This window comes from Oncorhynchus tshawytscha, linkage group LG07, assembly GCF_018296145.1.
Source record: "Oncorhynchus tshawytscha isolate Ot180627B linkage group LG07, Otsh_v2.0, whole genome shotgun sequence".
NCBI lineage: Eukaryota > Metazoa > Chordata > Actinopteri > Salmoniformes > Salmonidae > Oncorhynchus > Oncorhynchus tshawytscha.
Genome location: NC_056435.1, coordinates 47112177 through 47131585, shown reverse-complemented (window position 1 = coordinate 47131585; position 19409 = coordinate 47112177). Strand labels below are relative to the sequence as shown.

The following is a 19409-nucleotide window of genomic DNA, read 5'->3' as shown; positions in this document are numbered from 1 at the left end:
CCGTCTACAGTCGGCTGCTTTCAGTGTACCACTCCAACGCGCCCAATGGCTCCGCATTCCAAAACTATTCCCGTTAATCTGTCATGCGTTGCCTGGAAACCCGACGTTGAAATGCATAACACTACATCGGGCAGGAATTAGCATTTTGAATCAAGAAAGGTTCTTCTCACACCCTCTATAAGCCAACATTTTGAATAAAATATTTTAATGTTTACCGGTTTTTTGTCTGTGTGCTTGGTCCTTTTGGTGGTAGGAATGTGAGACAATATATCCACAGGAAAGTATAATTACATAAACTTTTCAAAGGGCTGGTAGTGGGGAAGGAGAGAAAGATAAGGAGCAGGGCACGGTGACACTTTAAACTAGAATATCATATGAGTCTATTACAAAATGTCTGTTTGTGTGTATGATTTAGGAGTCTACAATTGTGCATTCACATATCAGTTTAGAAATGCCCAGGTATTTTTTTTACATTGTAATACATAGCATACATTTTTCACATGAACAAATCCCAGCATCTCCTCTCTCTCTGTCTTCCTACTGCTCATGTATTTTTTCCTCTCTTACTTCCTTCCCCTTGTGTGCAGTAGGTTGTGGGACAGGGAGGGAGGGAGACCTACAGTACACTACAGTATTGAGAGCAGGCTGCTGCTGACTCAGCCCAGGCCACCGCATTCATCTATCTGCACTGCAGCACAGTTTTTACCCTCTGTCTTTCCTTCCCTCTCTCATTCAGTGGGCCACTTTACACACACACACACACACACACACACACACACACACACACACACACACACACACACACACACACACACACACAATGATGTGCTACTTGAGGAATTATCCTTTTAATAAAGATATGGCCAGTTACTGGTTAGATGCTTGCAGACAAGATCCACTACTGACCTTGCTATGATTTCAGATGACTAGTCTTTCTGTTTATTACTGTAAATCTACACTGAAATTCATTTAAAGTCTGTGATGAAAACCAAATGAGAAACTTTTTCCTCTCATGTATATACATAAATTGTAGTTAATCATTTTCTAGAAAAAAAGACACCACTATGAAGCATAACTGGAAGGCTGCTTTATTGTTTGGAAATTGATTCGTGCTGAAATGAAGACAATCTTTCACTGATTCTCACTTAGTCCCAAGTGGTTGTGCAACACTGTCCTCTCTCTGACTGTATTAGTGGCAAGAGATAACAATGACACTCAAAAAGCTTTAAGAAAATATTTTTGGCAACACAAAAACCCCAACAAATAACAGGTCTCAGTCATGCTACAAAATAAAGGCTACATAAATAATTTCATAAATCCACACCAGAATTGAACCCAAGTGTAAAACAGAAGGCAAGCTCTCTCACCAGCTAAATGATCAGTGAACAGAATACAGAGAGAGAACTTGCAATAGATTACTATAAGATGTTAGTTCTGTTGATCTAGTCTAGGTGATGTTTTCTCTCCATTTTGATTCACTAAACCATTGGGTTTGGATATATCATTTTTACTGATGTATTGTAAAGTCTAAAAAGGCAGCTGAAAGGCACATGCCATTAAGAGATATTGCACCAAGAAACAAATAGAAATAACAAAAGCAATAAACCTTGAAATTATCAGATGCATTGTTTAGAAAATAACAATAAATCCAAACTGCACTGGTGTGTTTAGGGGGAACCTGGAGGAAGGTCAGCGCTAAAACAAGTAAAAAGCTGTCACACAAGGCGACCTGAGGCTCAGGATACCGGGGCATAATGACCGGCCAGCGCCGGCTTGTCTCAGGGTGGAGAGTGTGTGTGTGTACAGTATGTATGTGTTTGTGTGTTTATATTCAGCGGGAAGAGGTGGGAGAAGTTGTGGGCAAGACATCTTCAGACATGTACAAAAGGGTGTGCTGGTAGTGCAATCCTCTCACCAACACAGGCTACACAATCCTCAGCAAGCAGCCATTGTACGCTGTTCCCCAGTACATAGTGATCCTGGGCAGGCCAGAGTTTTGGTCATTCACTGAACATATTACACACAAAAAAAGAAATGGGAGTTATTACAGTCGGGTGCACTGCATTCTCCCCAGTACAAGGAGCGGAAGGGAGAGTTGAGGACATATATTAGAATATATATATTCTGTGTGTGTGTGTGTGTGTGTGTGTATAGCTCTATATATGTATTGATTTTTATTTATATCGTTTTTTCTTTTTAATATAGATTTTTTTATTTACTCCCTTTTTAATGTGAAAAGTGACTCCAAAAATCTACTCCACCTAACAAATGTGTCAGAGTCTAACAAGTGTGACAAGGGGTGTCAGCTGGAAGCCATTCTATTTACGGTTATTCATATTAGATTAATAGCAGTAGTTTAAGTATTTCTGTATTTACAAAAAACTACGCATGCATGCACGCATAAAATAAAATGATATATTACATTATTTATAGTCTCTTAAAAAGTTCATTCTTAACTTCAGCAATTTGTGCCGTTTACAACACAGCCTGAACTGTACATAATTTTTTCTCATTTTGTTTTTCAAATTGATTTGAGGTTTTTACATTTTTCTGTTTATACATTTATACATGTATATCCTTGATGGGGATGGAGAAAAATGGACAGCAGTTGCTTTTATGCTTATCATTCAGAGTTTTATTTGGTTCAACTTAACACCCACACTGATTTTGGAGATCTCATGCAGCAACTAGACCATAGAACTTGAGAAGGGGATTGGGGATTTATTCATAAACAGGAAGGTAGTGACATCACTGCACAACAGGAAGTGCAAAAGCTTGGGTGTCTTCTTAACGTGTTACGGCTCACAGTACCTTAACAATGCATCAAGTGCTCTGTTCATTATTTGGTATTTGTTACGAGATATACTTGCTAGGTAAGTGGAGTAAAATGGCTGATGAGAGGTTTTGGAGCACATTTTTCTCAAATTTCGAATTATGGGGCTTGCTCTCTCGTGCTCATATACCTGTTTTGCCTTTCATAGAATTTAGTGTTCTGCTCAAACTAACATATCCATTTTCCCTTTCATGACATCTCCTCACATTGTTTCCTAAGTACCTATGACTGATATTTGGGTGAGCAGTATTATTGTTATTGTTGTATTTTATTCAGACCTAACCTAAATCCATAGCTACACAACCACTAATATAATTTACTATTGATACAAACGCTGCCCTTACAAGCGAGCGAAATGTTGCTTTTTCACTGAGATGCTTCTAGCCCTATATTTCTAAATGTCTTTTACAGGAAGCTCTAAAGTGGCCCCTGATAGACTGGTTGCCCTAGCTATTGCCAGCCGAGACCATTGTCGAATAGGGTAGCATAACATCACACAAAATCATAGGAAAAAGTGTTTCATAAATACTCTCATCACATTAACTTGCATTTAGTTGCAGAGCTCATTATAATACATCTGTAATATCTCCTGAGATAAAGGGGTGAACTCTTCAAGCATTGCGTACAGTTCTAGGATCTCTGTCTAACAATGACAGCAAAAAACAGAATAGGCAGCAGGGGGTACTGTTCACCCACTCCCATTCCAAGGACAAGGGGTGACGATGAGCAACAAGGCTTCTCCACATACACCAATTTCTGTTTTTCTCTAATCTCCTAGCACAAGATTAACTCTCTCAACCACATTAAAGAAATGGCTGAAAATACATGTTAAAATGATACAGACTAGATAACCATAACAACATGTACAAATGAATCAGCACATGATAAGGAAATAAAACAGCAGTTATTGGAAACAGAAATACAATATTCTTTCTACACTTAAACCTTGTAGAACAGTCTAAATTGCCCTTAGAGAAAAAAACAGAAATGGAAACCACCTTGCTCCATCAATTCCCTGCACACTTAGACACTCCCACAATGCCCTCATCCAACACAAAAACAAAGGCAGATGGCATGGTCGATTAGGTATGTGATATTGCTGCATTCAAATTATATATAAGCTTTTTAAGATTTAAAACGATCCACCAAATCCACTCAATAATACATACACACAGACATCCATTACCTTCTCTTCTGCATCCCATAGCAGCAATAACATTTTGTATTTCTCCTCATACAATCCACAATGTTGGTATTCATTCCACACAAAGTTTATCATCATAATACTAATGATTTACTTCTAACTTGAATTTTTGACAGTGGACAACCTCAAACCTATGGTCGAGCCACTGTTGTGGTCTGAGTATTAGTGTCTTGTGGACTATGATTATTCATGCAAGATTTCTGATCAAAACATGCCATCATGCAAGTCATTTCTATGCATTGAACAAGCACAATTATTTATGTATTTGTTTGGAAATATGACTGAGTAAATGTAAGCCCTTGGCCCAAGATGACTCCCTAATCAACAGCCCCTTAACAAATTGGTGTGAAAGCCCATGTAGTAAAAGCCTTTTGATGTGGGTATAACAAAGATAGAAGGTGAGGAAGAGTTATGTGACATGGGAAAATTGTTGATTGTTGTTGTTTTTTTAAACCTTTTTTTGCCGCTCAAATGATGTGGAGATACTATATTCAGCATTAACAACCCACATGGAAAACCCTTACTTTAGGCTACTATGGGGTTTTGTCTTTCTCTCCTCAGCTGTTCTTCTGTTTGTTCATATAGACTGATAATGTACATAAATGTGCTCCATGAATGACTAAATTCAATGATACAGAGTTCCTTCTGACTGCTTTTCGAAGGTAATTCTTCAAGTCGAGCAGTATTTCCATGTTTTTCCTGCATAGCGCTGTATTTCCATGGGAATCCATTGCTGGCGGGAATCCCACACATTAGATCCCTTATCAGCGTTTCTCATTCATTCCTCTTAGTGAAAAGTTCTGTTCCTTATGTGTAGTCCACCAGTCAGGGAACTGCCCATTTCTTTCATATTTTGTCTGTTTTTCATTCCATTTTGTTAAGATCAGTAGTCTAGATGCAACAATGTCACACAGTACGCTGATTATGTTTGGTTTAAATCAAGTTCAAGTCTCTTTAAGCTGTAAGAGACGGAGCTGCTTCACTCTGCATCAATAGTATGAAGTCTTTAAACAAAATTATTAATATTATTATTTTTCTTTCTTGCAAATGAAATAATCTGTACATCTGTGTGGGTTAGATGGTTTCCTCTCGCTTTGCTTGAAGTTACATTATTATAATTATTATTGTTATTACTGTTATTATTATTCCAATATTCTAACACTTAGATTCCCTGACGGATTTTTGGTTTCTGCCCTTCTCCTTCCTCCCTGCCTTTCCTTCATTCTCATCCTGTTTTTCCTTGTCAGGTTTGGTTACACTGTCATAGGAGGGGAGAGAGGCAGTGGAGGGCGTGCCCTCCTTCTTTTCCTTTTCCGGATTCGTCCCACCATTCTTTACATTATTGTTATTGGCCGGTCTGCGCTTGCATTTGAAGCCACGTCTAGCCAGGTAGTTTCGATAGGCCTGCTGGATGATTTTGGCCGACACGTCCTCCTGCTTGCGCCTCAGAGTAGTGGTAATGGGCTCATAAGACACTTTGGACGGGTTCGCCGCAATAAAGCGCTGTTCCATTTGATCCCTCAGCATGTCCAGCTCTCCGGTATCGCCTAGTACCCGCTTGGTGAATGCAAACAGAATGTCGAGGCAGTGGATCCGGTCCCCGCTCACCATGGGCAAGTCCATGGAGATCAGCTCTATAGTGTTGGGCTTTGGAACACGGAGTGGGTGCTCTAGGTAGTCTGCAAAGTCACCAAGCTTGCCATAGGTGATGAACTGCGAGGCGTCTGGGTCGAACTTCTCCCATATTTCGTAGAAGGTCGTGAAGTCGTCTTCGCTGAGCGGGTCGGCACTCTCTTCAGTCGCAACGCCGAAGTTCTCAAGGATAATGGCAATGTACATGTTGACCACAATTAGGAAGGAGACGATAATGTACATGACGAAGAAGAAAATCCCTACCGAGGGATTGCCGCAGTCGCCTGTATTCGGTGCACCTGGGTTCTCCAGTTGTGGGTCACAGTCTGGGGGGTAGTTGAGGATGGGTAACAACAAACCGTCCCAGCCGGCAGACGTAGTGATCATAAACAGGCAGATCATGCTGTTGCCAAATGTCTCAAAGTTGTACATGTCGTCGATTCCTGCCCCATGCTTGACATAGCCAAAGTTAGACATGCCAAAAATAGAGAAGATGAACATAACCAGGAAGAGTAACAACCCGATGTTGAACAGAGCAGGAAGGGACATCATCAGGGCAAACAGTAGAGTCCGAATGCCCTTGGCCCCTTTGATCAGACGCAGGATTCTGCCGATTCGGGCCAGTCGGATCACCCTGAAGAGGGTTGGAGAGACAAAGTACTTCTCAATGATGTCTGCGAGGAACATGCCTGGATAGAGAAGCAGACAGAAGAGTATAGGGAGAAATGTATTATTGCTGGTATGTTCTGCAACCCTTTTAGCATGTTTCCTTAAATCCATAACACTGTCATATAGACATTTTTAAATAATACAAACTGTCCTGTGACTGTTGGGCCACTAGGGGGAGATGTTAACATATGATCTCACTTTCCCAAGCCTTAAATTTCATAATTATGTGATATTTCTACACAGATTATTTTTGAAAGAAAACAGAGCAATTCTAGTAATTGAAACAGCAACTCAAGTTCTAGGACTCAAATACCAGGCATGGATGACAATAGGCAAACTGCATGTAGGAGGAAAGGGATGAAATCACTACTGACCAACAATTGAGAGAATGACCACAACCACGTCAAAGATGTTCCATCCAATGGTGAAGTAGTAGTGGCGAAGGGCAAAGAGCTTTAACACAAACTCGGTAGTAAAGGCAACGATGAAGACGAAGTTGACCCAGTAGAGAATAGTGTCAGTATCTTCTGACTGATCGTCCGTCTCCACCATCATGGTCACCATGTTGAGGCAGATCAACATCATAATAGATATATCAAAGACCTGCTGCGTTACGAAGTCAAATACCAGGCCCTGAAAGTTATTCTGAGAGAAAAGAGAAAACATTATGGAGGAAAGATAAAGAGAGTTAGTAGATTTAACAAATCAAAGCAAGGCACATTTTGTTAGGGTACATTCTGGAAGGTCTGTTGGTTAGTAAAGTTTAGTTTGACATGTATTTTGAATGTTACCTTAATTAGAACTCCTAATACCCCTCCCCAAAGCAGCCCTTGGGCTAAAGGAACCATAGGAAGAGACTCACCAGTGGTCTCGGAATAGGTTTTTGTGGTTTTTTTGAGCCAAGTTTTTTCATGGCAGTGTGGTATTTCTTCTGCTCTTCTGTCATGAATATATCCTGACCTCCAAAGTAAAGGGAGACAAGAAAACATCTGGTTACAACCTTGTTGAGCCAAAGAATGTGGGAACCTCTTCTTAACCTAGTTTTATCTTATCAACAGGTCCATGGAATAAGGAAAATAGGTCTTATCTTTTTCTTTTGCTGGTTAAAGTTGTCAATGATGACACCAATGAAGAGATTGAGGGTAAAGAAAGAGCCAAAGATGATGAAGGCAACAAAGTAGATATACATGTAGATGTTGTCTTCATAGATCGGCTGGTCCTCCACCTACAGAGAGCAGGAAAAAGACATTCAAGCTCCAAATTGTCCCTCATTACATTGCAAGTTGTGGGTTCAAAAGCCCTTTTCGCTACAAGTTAGTATTGGTAGGTTCTTCTGGAAAATGATACATCTGTTCACACAATACCAACCAACAAACAAAAGGGAGACAAATCTCATACAAGTGACAGGCCTACCTTCCGAGAATCAATGGCCGCATACATTATGTCCATCCAGCCTTTAAACGTGGCCTGTGAGAGAGGGGAGATATAAAGTCATGTGAGAAAACAGGGAAAAGAAACATGAGGAAGAAGAATGAAGGCAAAGCAGAAAGAGAGGAAAATTAGAATGAGGTGTTGAAGAGGAAGGAGGAAAATTACAAGATGAAAGAGATAGAGGTACAGTAAGAAGCCATTGATTGAAAAAATATGAGAATTGAATCCTGCAGTCTAAGTACTGTTCAATGTCCAATCAACTTTGACCTCCACAGTGGGAGGGCCAAATGAGTCAAAACATTGATAGGAAAGACCTTGAACTCACCACTTGTAGAAGTGCCAGGTATCCTGCAGCCACATTGTCAAAGTTAATCTTGACATTCTTCCACCTGACCTCACTGTAATTTGCGTTGATTAGTGCAAAGCACTCAGTCTTGTTGTTGACGACGTCGGGTTTAAAGTTCTCCTCTGAGGTCTCGTTGAAGCAGTAGTAATACTTCCCTGCAAACAGGTTGACCCCCATGATACTGAAGATGAGCCAGAAGATGAGGCACACCAGCAGCACGTTCATGATGGAGGGGATGGCTCCCACCAAGGCATTCACCACCACCTACACACGTAACCAAGGAAACAGGAGCAGCATGAGATAGAACTCACACATATATACAAACATAAACCCACTCCCTCTCAGAGATAAAGGTCATATACCTTATGTGATTTGCACATCAGTTTGGTTTATCTTGACTACTACTTCTATGTTGCTATTACTCTATCATATACAACTGACGTCACCAATGAGGTATACTGGTGTTAAAATGGGGCGGCAGGTAGCCTGTGTTTAGAGTGTTGGACCAGTAACCGAAAGATTGCTGATTTGAATACCTGAGTTGAGAAGGTGAAAAATCTGTCGATGCGCCCTTGAGCAAGGCTCTAATTTGTGCCAGAAGTCACTGTACTATGGGTGACCCTGTAAAACAACACATTTCACTGCATCTATCTCATGTAAGTGACAATAAAAAAATGGGTGAAGTACAGTGAATTTCCTTGAGGTCCCAGTTTTGGTGTACCTATTTGACCATGAATTATGTGCCTATTTAAGATTACTCTGATGTTTTCCGTACGATGTACCCAATGACGAATGAAAACTTGCTATGTCCTCATTGTGGTTTTACAGAAGTGTTTAATACGTCTTACTTATACACTTTTGTAATATTTATGAAATGCATATTGTTATATTTGGTAGCACTTATTTGTTTTTCCTTCGCCTTCAACCCCTTTCGATGTGTAGAACGGATGTGGGAGGGGCTAGGTCTACATAAGGGTGCACTTTTTTTTTTAAATCGCAAAAGTTCTGATGAAGGCCGTGAGGCCGATACGTAAGCTTATTAAATATCAGTGTGTATCAGTTCCTTTTTCCTTCATCTTGTTCAACTGTTGCCATGCACCTGCAAATAAGATTGCTCAGATGTGCAAGTGCCTTTTGAATTTTGGTGTACCTATTTGAAACCTTTAATGAGTACACTCTTAGAAGTAAAGGTGCCTGGATAGGTTGTGGCGGTGTCAGCAGCAGCACACAGTGTGATGCTCTGACGATGTACATTGGACAGACAGCTAAGCTGAGCCTGGCATGCACAGTCATACAGGCACAGAGCCCTGTGCCTGTACAGAGTCATGTTCACACCTTGTCAAGACAATCAGAACTGAGATGAGTGGACTTTGCTGAAGGTTTCCCTCAGAATGTGTTGTGGTTATGGCAAAAGACCTCAACTAAACACACACTTAGTTACCGCACTGCAAGCAATAACGGAGCGTCAAGTCTAGGCCCAAAGAGGCTCCTAAGTAGCTTCTACCCCCAAGATAAAAGACTCCTGAACAGCTAATCAAATGGCTACCCAGGATATTTGCATTGAACCCCCCAGAACACTGCTGCTACTCTCTGTTATTATCTGTGCATAGTCACTTTAATGACTCTACCTACATGTACATACTACCTCAATTACCTCGACACCGGTGCCTCTGCACATTGACTCTGTACCCGCTGTATATAGCCCTGCTATTGTTATTTACTGCTGCTCTTTAATCATGTGTTATTCTTATCTCTTACTTTCTTTTAGGTATTTTCTTAAAACTGCATTGTTGGTTAAGGGCTTGTAAGTAAGCATTTCACTGTAAGGTAAGTGTGACAAATACAATTTGATGAGTAGACTAGGGAGCTAACCTCACTAAATGGACATCATAATGATGTGAAGATGTACCTGGTTCCCTCTTCATAACTAGGCCTACGAAATTCTGTGAAGATGTTATGAGTTTACCTTATCAAACATTTTAAAAACAATGCCTACTACTGTCAGTGGTTGTTGTTATCTGTCAACGGTTACTGTCAACTGCTGTTGTCAAAAAGGGAAACATGGCTCTCTGACATACAGTATGTGCATTGCTTGCATGTAAATATTTCAGGCATTATCAGTCAAATAATAGCACAATGATCCTGTATTATGGAGGTTGAGGGCTCTATTCAAACTGTATCGCTGAAGCTTTACAGATTGCAAGACAGATCATTTAAAGGTATTTTCTGAGTAAGCTGACATACTGTGAATGCAGTCTCCTCTAACACAGGAACATTGCCTTTAAAGTTCAAATCACGCTGTAACGCGGGTTCAGCGATACAGATATAATAAATATATTTTGCAACACAATGCTACAGCCAGATGAAGTCCAGACAGAAACAGTAATTCTGATGCTTGATATACAGTACTTCACCAAACTATGGTGACATGACATAACTAGGGATGTGGGGAGAACAGTAGACAGATCTGAATTGTACATATTGGAGGTTGTGTAGGAATTACAAGTTGGAGAGGAGACAAGACCAACATTTTCAAGAATAACCAGTGGTAAAATTCTTCACAGGAAATTGACTGATGATACTACCTGATACTTAAAACCAATAAGAGACTATGGTATAATAAACTGTGAGAAATGCTACTATGCGTCTCACTTGGTGTAGGCGTCACGTGCCAAAGCTTCAACAAATAAGCCCTGCCCAATGGCTCAGCTTACACGTTCTGTTTTCTATAATGATGCTTACTGGAAACTGGTACCAGCAAACATGACCACATTGGCACGATGTGGGCCCTATGCAGGCTAAGCTATTGGCCCCCTGCACTGCCCAAACTGAGCCAATGTGCTTTTACTCATCGGCTCCACATTGGCCCCAGGGCAGGTATTTATTCAAATGTAACTTATTTACTTTATGATACACTATGCAGAAATCGTGCCGCCATTTCCTGGTTGCTGAAATTCTAATAGTTCGCCTAACTTCAGTTTGTGACAAAACAAGCAGTTATTGTATAGAGAGTCATTGTACCATCTAATCCGCTGTGAACTATATTTTCCAGAACCAAAAATATTTTATGTTCAGCTGATGTACAAAACCGAAAGTTCAGAACAGAAAGCATAAACATAGCACACATAGAACATATCTAACTCTTCTTAGACTTGCTTTCAATGGGAATTAAAGATCCATAACTCACATTTCTCAGTAAATTTGGTCGGGTCGCCTAAAAAGTTACAATTTGTAGCTTTAAATAAATTGTATAATATTCCAACCTTAAAGGTATTTAGCAAATGTGTTACATTGTAGACAACCAAGTTGTTACTATCATACATATATTTTTTACAAGAGAAACTGTTGAGTTCCTTATCTGCCACATGCACTTATTTAAGTTTTTGGAAACACTTCTTCATTGGCAGTTTGGGGCATCACACAATGCAATCCTTAAACTGGAATCACACTCAGTAATGGTTGCACAAAAATAACTGTGTGCACACCACACCCACAAATATTTGAATGAGCCCCCGCCTCTACGTAATGAAGTAGCTGGTGTGGGCTAGACCGTGCTGGACTTGGTGTGGGCTGGCCCGTGCTGGGCTTGGTGTGGGCTGGCCCATGCTGGGCTTGGTGTGGGCTAGCCTGTGTTGGGCTGGTGATGGCTAGCCCATTTCAGCAAAGATGGTTCAGTATGAAGATGCCCAGAAACAGCTTCTCCAATAGAAATCCCCTAGCTAAACTCATGCACAGAAACAGTTTGAAACATGCGCCAAACTGCGCAGGTGCAGGCCATCAAATCAAAGTCACTCCTTCGAAATAAAGTTCTTTTTGACCAACATTTTAATGTGTCAGTTTGTCACTTCTACAAGGATGTTCAGCTACTTTAATACGTTTTTAGAAATCGATTTTAAAAAATGAACAACTAAGGATGAATTTTTCACTTCTCTCATTGACATCCCAAACAGCGGGCTGGTCTGTCGAGCCTGTGTCGAGAGGCGTTCCCAGAAGTATTGGACTGTTTGGCCTCTGGGTTAGAAAACTCTGTGATTTAGGGCTGGTGAGGGATTTGTGTGTGCTAGCCTTTGTTGGGCTGGTGATGGCTAGCCCGGTTTGGGCTGGTGTGGGCTAGCCCGGTTTGGGCTGGTGATGGCTAGCCCGGTTTGGGCTGGTGTGGGCTAGCCCGGTTTGGGCTGGTGATGGCTAGCCCGGTTTGGGCTGGTGTGGGCTAGCCCGGTTTGGGCTGGTGTGGGAGCCCGGTTTGGGCTGGTGTGGGCTAGCCCGGTTTGGGCTGGTGTGGGCAAACAGCCCGGTTTGGGCTGGTGATGGCTAGCCCGGTTTGGGCTGGTGATGGCTAGCCCGGTTTGGGCTGGTGTGGGCTAGCCGGTTTGGGCTGGTGTGGGCTAAGCCCGGTTTGGGCTGGTGTGGGCTAGCCCGGTTTGGGCTGGTGTGGGCTAGCCCGGTTTGGGCTGGTGATGGCTAGCCCGGTTTGGGCTGGTGATGGCTAGCCCGGTTTGGGCTGGTGATGGCTAGCCCGGTTTGGGCTGGTGATGGCTAGCCCGGTTTGGGCTATATTTTTTGTGGGCTAGCCCGGTTTGGGCTGGTGTGGGCTCAGCCCGGTTTGGGCTGGTGTGGGCAGCCCGGTTTGGGCTGGTGTGGGCTAGCCCGGTTTGGGCTGGTGTGGGCTAGCCCGGTTTGGGCTGGTGATGGCTAGCCCGGTTTGGGCTGGTGTGGGCTAGCCCGGTTTTGGCTGGTGTGGGCTAGCCCGGTTTTGGCTGGTGTGGGCTAGCCCGGTTTGGGCTGGTGTGGGCTAGCCCGGTTTGGGCTGGTGATGGCTAGCCCGGTTTGGGCTGGTGATGTTCAGCCCGGTTTGGGCTGGTGATGGCTAGCTGGGCTGGTGATGGCTAGCCCGGTTTGGGCTGGTGATGGCTAGCCCGGTTTGGGCGGATTTAGCCCGGTTTGGGCTGGTGATGGCTAGCCCGGTTTGGGCTGGTGTGGGCTAGCCCGGTTTGGGCTGGTGTGGGCTAGCCCGGTTTGGGCTGGTGTGGGCTAGCCCGGTTTGGGCTGGTGTTAGCCCGGTTTGGGCTGGTGTGGGCTAGCCCGGTTTGGGCTGGTGTGGGCTAGCCCGGTTTGGGCTGGTGTGGGCTAGCCCGGTTTGGGCTGGTGTGGGCTAGCCCGGTTTGGGCTGGTGATGGCTAGCCCGGTTTGGGCTGGTGTGGGCTAGCCCGGTTTGGGCTGGTGTGGGCTAGCCCGGTTTGGGCTGGTGTGGGCTAGCCCGGTTTGGGCTGGTGTGGGCTAGCCCGGTTTGGGCTGGTGTGGGCTAGCCCGGTTTGGGCTGGTGATGGCTAGCCCGGTTTGGGCTGGTGATGGCTAGCCCGGTTTGGGCTGGTGATGGCTAGCCCGGTTTGGGCTGGTGATGGCTAGCCCGGTTTGGGCTGGTGTGGCTAGCCCGGTTTGGGCTGGTGTGGGCTAGCCCGGTTTGGGCTGGTGTGGGCTAGCCCGGTTTGGGCTGGTGTGGGCTAGCCCGGTTTGGGCTGGTGATGGCTAGCCCGGTTTGGGCTGGTGTGGCTAGCCCAGTTTTGGCTGGTGTGGGCTAGCCCGGTTTGGGCTGGTGTGGGCTAGCCCGGTTTGGGCTGGTGTGGGCTAGCCCGGTTTGGGCTGGTGATGGCTAGCCCGGTTTGGGCTGGTGATGGCTAGCCCGGTTTGGGCTGGTGATGGCTAGCCCGGTTTGGGCTGGTGATGGCTAGCCCGGTTTGGGCTGGTGATGGCTAGCCCGGTTTGGGCTGGTGATGGCTAGCCCGGTTTGGGCTGGTGTGGGCTAGCCCGGTTTGGGCTGGTGTGGGCTAGCCCGGTTTGGGCTGGTGTGGGCTAGCCCGGTTTGGGCTGGTGTGGGCTAGCCCGGTTTGGGCTGGTGTGGGCTAGCCCGGTTTGGGCTGGTGTGGGCTAGCCCATGCCCAACTTGCCCACTGAATACCCACATGGGGCCAAGTTTGCTGGGGTGATTCTTGTAAGTCATGTGTGACATTGGAATGTTTGAGTGAGACTTGTGAAACAGTAGATGAAGGAACATGGTACAGGAAGGATCTCTTGCTTGAAAGCTCTCGATAGTAGAAGTGAAGGCTCTAAAATAAGTACAATACATGGCCAGTTTCAGTTAAAAATGACATTCATTCATATGGGATGAGTGACTTCATTCTCCAGTCTTCTTTCATAAGTTCCACATCTATACTCTGTTTTGACATTACAATTAACCTGAAATTGCTTTCAAATGCATACTTTATCCATACTTGAGATAATCATTGCTTTCATATCAGCTGCATCATGACTTTCTGAAATGATCTTTTCATGCAAATAGTGTATCATAGATGAGCATGTGTAGTATTTTGCATGCATTTTCCTTTTGGACAGAATTGTGTTAAATTTCACATTTTTATTTCTTAATATGCCCCATGTGGCTTTTCTAACATTATTTTTGCTTTCTAGTTCATTATAGCATGCATGGGTTCTGTAACTAATGAATGGACATGCAGATGGACCAGCTGCCTGGTGTTTTAGATCTTACCCTCATCCCTTCAAAGCGAGACAGGGCCCTAAGGGGCCTCAAGGCCCTCAATGTCCGTAGTGATTTAACGGGCCCTAGATCGGAGTAGCCCATCGCATTAGCTATAAGAGTGATTATAGACACCTATACACAGAGAGAGAGAGGAAGAGAGAGGGTCCAAACAGTTAGAATTGGTAACAGAGATAGATGGACCAATTTGCTGGAGAAAATTAATAACACATATAGATATTTATACATATATATGCATGTTTATATATGTATGCATATGTACCAATATGTACACAAACTGTATATAAAGAGAGTAAAGTTTAGCAGCGGTTAAATCTTCAAGTTCAAGGAATAATAGGTGGCCCAATTTTTTTCTGGATATTTAGGGAGTTTGTTTTGTTTTATTTTGTAAGGCAGGGGAAGCTTGAAAAAAGGCTTTACAGTGTACCTTGTTAGAAACATGTGGTTGACAGAAAAAGAGGGGAAAAATAAGGGAAGAGAGAAAAAGAGGTAGCCAAATCAAACAGGGGACATTTGATAGGAGATATTAAATATGAACTCAAATTGACACAGTATACGCACACTATTCACACAATTCACAAAGTACCAGTTGAGTATAAGAATGGAGAATGGGAGCCAGGAAGGTGAGGGCAGTTGTGGGGACGAATAGGAGAGAGGACAACCTGTGAAAGGGAGAGTCCCGAGACAAAACCACAAGAACCTTACCCTGGCCTCTCAACCACCATCCCCCAAGCCTTTTCGACTGCAGTTCAACATTCCTTTTAATTTAAAGAGATACACTGTTACAGGTACCTGCGAGAGAAGGTACAGGTTGAATGTGCACATGTCTGAGCCATCTCATACTCACATTTCATTCTATTCTAGAACAAAAATTGTACTCATGAGGGAGCCATAGCCTACATATGGAGACCCACGGGACCCAAGATGTAGAGTAGTTACAGGACAGAGAGGAGCAAGGAGCCAGAGAGGCAAAGAGACCACGGGACACCACACCTGTTAGAAAATTTGAGCTCACTTCCCCTCTGTCTCTCATGGCCATGATAATGTGATACTGGCGGGGTGGGGGGTGGACTGTTGGATGGCCTTTGAGAAATGGAACAGTTTCATTCGAAAGGGTTTGCAAAAATCATGTCAAGCAGCTAGCGTGGCATTGTGATGTGTGAAATGTAAACATTAAAAATGATTTTTTTTTTGGGGGGGGTGGGACTGTCCCCCGTCCTGCCTGCCACCACTCATTCCACCCCTGTATATGTGTATATGCCCCCATAGGGGAGAGTCAGACAAAGGGGTAAGTTGGGAAACCATACACAAAATGTATAATTTGACCAAATATTTAAGCAGAGGTCATCATTCATGGAGTCAGTGAAGGAAGAAAAGTGGTAAGCAGTTAGGTCCAAAAAACAGATTTTCAACAAGTCAAATGAATGTATTGTGTTAGAGGTTTCATGATGCTTGTATCTAAACCAAAGTAAATAATTTAAAGATTGTTCTATACATCAGTTGGGGTCTCTTTAAGCTCGCATGAAAGTGCATCCTTGTAGCTGTGTGGGCTAATATAGTCAAAATGTTTGCCTTGAGGTAAGTTGAGCCAATGGCCATGGAGTAAGTTGAGCCAATGGCCATGGGGTAAGTTGAGCCAATGGCCATGGGGTAAGTTGAGCCAATGGCCATGGGGTAAGTTGAGCCAATGGCCATGGGGTAAGTTGAGAAAATTGAAATGTTTTCTTCCCAGGTGTAATGCAAGGCGTTATCGCTGGGATATGACGTAACAGGGCCTGGCCTATGTTAAAAGTGTTTTTTTAAATGGTTTGTTAGGTGTTAAGCCAGTGTTAAAAGATGCTTAAACAGATTATAAAAACAAAAAAGCGATTATGATTGTGTTGAATTGTGTTTGGGAAATAAAGAGAGACACAGTTTTAAAAAAGTATGTGGCTTAACTTACCCCACTCTCCTGTGCAGGGTTTTGCTATGCCGGCTAAATGGTCTATGTCAATAGGCAATGATTTGATGTCCTGTTCATAACCTAAAATCTGCGATCAGTGCTCAATAGCCATACTGCAGCATCATTTGAGATATTCAAGTCCCTTATTATCAAAGTCGTCTCAGATCAGGAACAAATAGTAATCTAGTTACAGCTACAGTGTGCTTGAAGGGAAACAGCATCCAACATGGGAGGAGGACACTAAAGCTCGTCATCTCTCACAGAGAGAGAGAAGAGCAAGAGACAACAGATAGCCAGAGAAGAAGAACACGAAGAAGACAAAGCAAGAGAGATAAAAAATATATATATTGAAAGAGAGACCAGCACAAAAGAAGAGGAGGAAAATCCTAAGAGGGGGCAGGAAATAACAGAGTCTGTTGGAGAAATTACTTACATCCACAATGAAGAAGTCCAGCCAACACCAGGCGTTGGTGAAGTACTTGACCCAACCATAGGCCACCCATTTGAGCACCATCTCCAGGATGAAGATATAGGTGAACACGCTGTCGGCGTACTCCAGGATAATCTTGATGGTCTTCCTCTTATTTATGTACACATCCTCAAAGGCCTGCGGGAGGGAACAGAACACCTGCATGTTAACACTGACGTGACTGGACGTATTATTTTAGGACCTTGTTTTCCTGACCATGTAAAAAACTCCTGACCCTTTCAATGGTTAAAGGTGTTTTAGCTGGTTTTGACGTTTGCTTTTCCTGTTGAAATATGAATTATCCTAAAATGATGATAGTGTTAAAGGTGCAATGGGGAACATGAGCAAATATCATCCTATCTCAGTCCTCCAAAAAGTGTTACATTATATAAAAAAGCCACAGTATTTTTTTCTCTACAGAAATGTTACTTACTGATTGCGTCTTTAATGTCTTGTGATTCAACTGTGCTAAAGTTGATACTGCCCTACGTTCATGGCAAATTTTGTGAATGTGAATTTAGAATTCTCTCTGATACAACAATGTATTGAATCCTCTCAGAATGTGTGGTGTTTACATAGTGTCCACAGCAGTGAAAGGAGGTAGGCTACTGTATGTGATGGAACAGGCTCTCTCTGTACTGTAGGGTTAATAGTCCCCTCAGACCCACTATCCTATAGGATATATCCCTCTGTCCATTCCTGAACACGTAAGTATTCTGAATCACCATTTGGCTACAGTCTCCCAGAAAGCTGCAACCTAAGCTGGATTCCTTAAGTTAAAAGGCTGGTGTATTACAGCACTATATTGCCCATTAGCAACAGTCGCAGAATAAAGGAAAAGTAATGATCTCGCTAAGACTTACACTTCGCAAGAAGGGGGAATAAAACATTTCTTGATTTAATTATTAAATTTCAGTACATTCTGTCAGAACTGATATGGTTTCTGTAAGACAGTATGTAATGGTGTGGTATGAGGTGAACTGTGTGTGTGTGTGTGTGTCTGCATACCAACGCCCCGCTACTGAGCAGGATCATGAAGATGATGACGGTCTCAAACCAGTTGTGCTCCACGATCAGGTAGCTTGTCTTCCTCAGGAACCACCAGTGCTTCCCCCAGCCATGGTCGATGGGCAAGTACAAAAACGTATACTTGGCAACACATTCTGGAAGAGGGCACACGCACACACGAACACACACACACACAGTTACTGATACAGATTAATAAGTTTAGGGCATGTACCCTTAATTGACTACACACGCACACAAAATGCCGTCATTATGACATACAGACTGGAGATGAGGACAGACACTCACAGACCCACACATGGCATGGCTTAAATTGATATCAGCATAAATTAAATGCTAAGTGTTATTGTGGCCAGACTGAAGCCTGTGTCTGTAAGTTCTTAGTTACCATCTGTCCAGCAGGCGTCTGGGTCCAGGAACTCCTCCACGACCTCCACCACCACCACCTCCTCCACGTCAAGCTTGATGTCTATGGTGCTGCCCTCCGAAGAGCTGGTGTCATCAAGCTGAGACAGACAACAGGAGAGATATAGGAGAGGAGGAACCTCAAATTAAATTCCTAACATCACTGAACATTTGGTGGTTTTATGAGCTAGTATGTACAAAGATACTGCATAGTGGTACCCACTGACTACAATAGCATCCACAAATCACCCGCTCACCCTTTCGGTGGATACAGTAGATCATAGGCATCATGATTTAAAGGCAACATAACCTAACCAGGAAAAACTCTGTCTTGCAGTTGTAGGTTAGATGTTAAATGTTGTCTGCATGTTTAACACTTTCTCTTGCATTCCAACCATGGAGTTGTGGGTAACCTTGACATTAGTATTATTAGCAATAATAACTAGCTAGCTAGTCATTAATCTCGGCTGCTGATTGATTACATTAATAGGGCTGGTCACTGATAAATATGCATTTGCAGATTTGACAGTGATGCATGATTTGTTGCTCTTTAATAGCAAATAGACTACAGCATTAGATCCAGTGGTAAAAACATTTACTTGACGCACAGGACATAAACATGTGACACTCAAGAGGGGAATTGATATGATAAACATGTTAATTAAAGGGAGGTGGGGGAAGGATTGCCTTAACATATATGCCTGGGCTTTTAAATTCATGTCTAATTCATTGTAATGATGCTGGACTGTTGTGTCTGTGAGTTACAAACAATCACAATTACCAACGCATTATTTGATCTGATTACAGAGAAATGGTTATGGAGAGAGGATTCAACATATAGGCCTAAAATGTAAATGTATTGAGGCTGATCTCGACCAGCTTAGGTAGAAACATTTAAA

The 19409-nt window shown here is 43.0% G+C and overlaps 1 protein-coding gene across 1 annotated transcript in view; it reads right to left on the bottom strand.

Moving 5' to 3' along the window:
- Positions 1-1072: 1072 nt before the first annotated feature.
- Positions 1073-19409, bottom strand: part of LOC112254658 (sodium channel protein type 8 subunit alpha-like) — a 118098-nt gene continuing 99761 nt past the window's right edge. The window contains exons 19-28 of the mRNA XM_024427403.2: positions 18494-18611; positions 18088-18242; positions 17044-17217; positions 14660-14782; positions 8095-8379; positions 7752-7805; positions 7426-7563; positions 7201-7305; positions 6713-6983; positions 1073-6358 (exon numbers count right to left, since the gene is read on the bottom strand). Coding sequence (XP_024283171.2) covers positions 5193-6358; positions 6713-6983; positions 7201-7305; positions 7426-7563; positions 7752-7805; positions 8095-8379; positions 14660-14782; positions 17044-17217; positions 18088-18242; positions 18494-18611 — 2589 coding nt within the window. The 3' untranslated portion in view covers positions 1073-5192. The remainder of the gene's footprint in view (positions 6359-6712; positions 6984-7200; positions 7306-7425; positions 7564-7751; positions 7806-8094; positions 8380-14659; positions 14783-17043; positions 17218-18087; positions 18243-18493; positions 18612-19409) is intronic.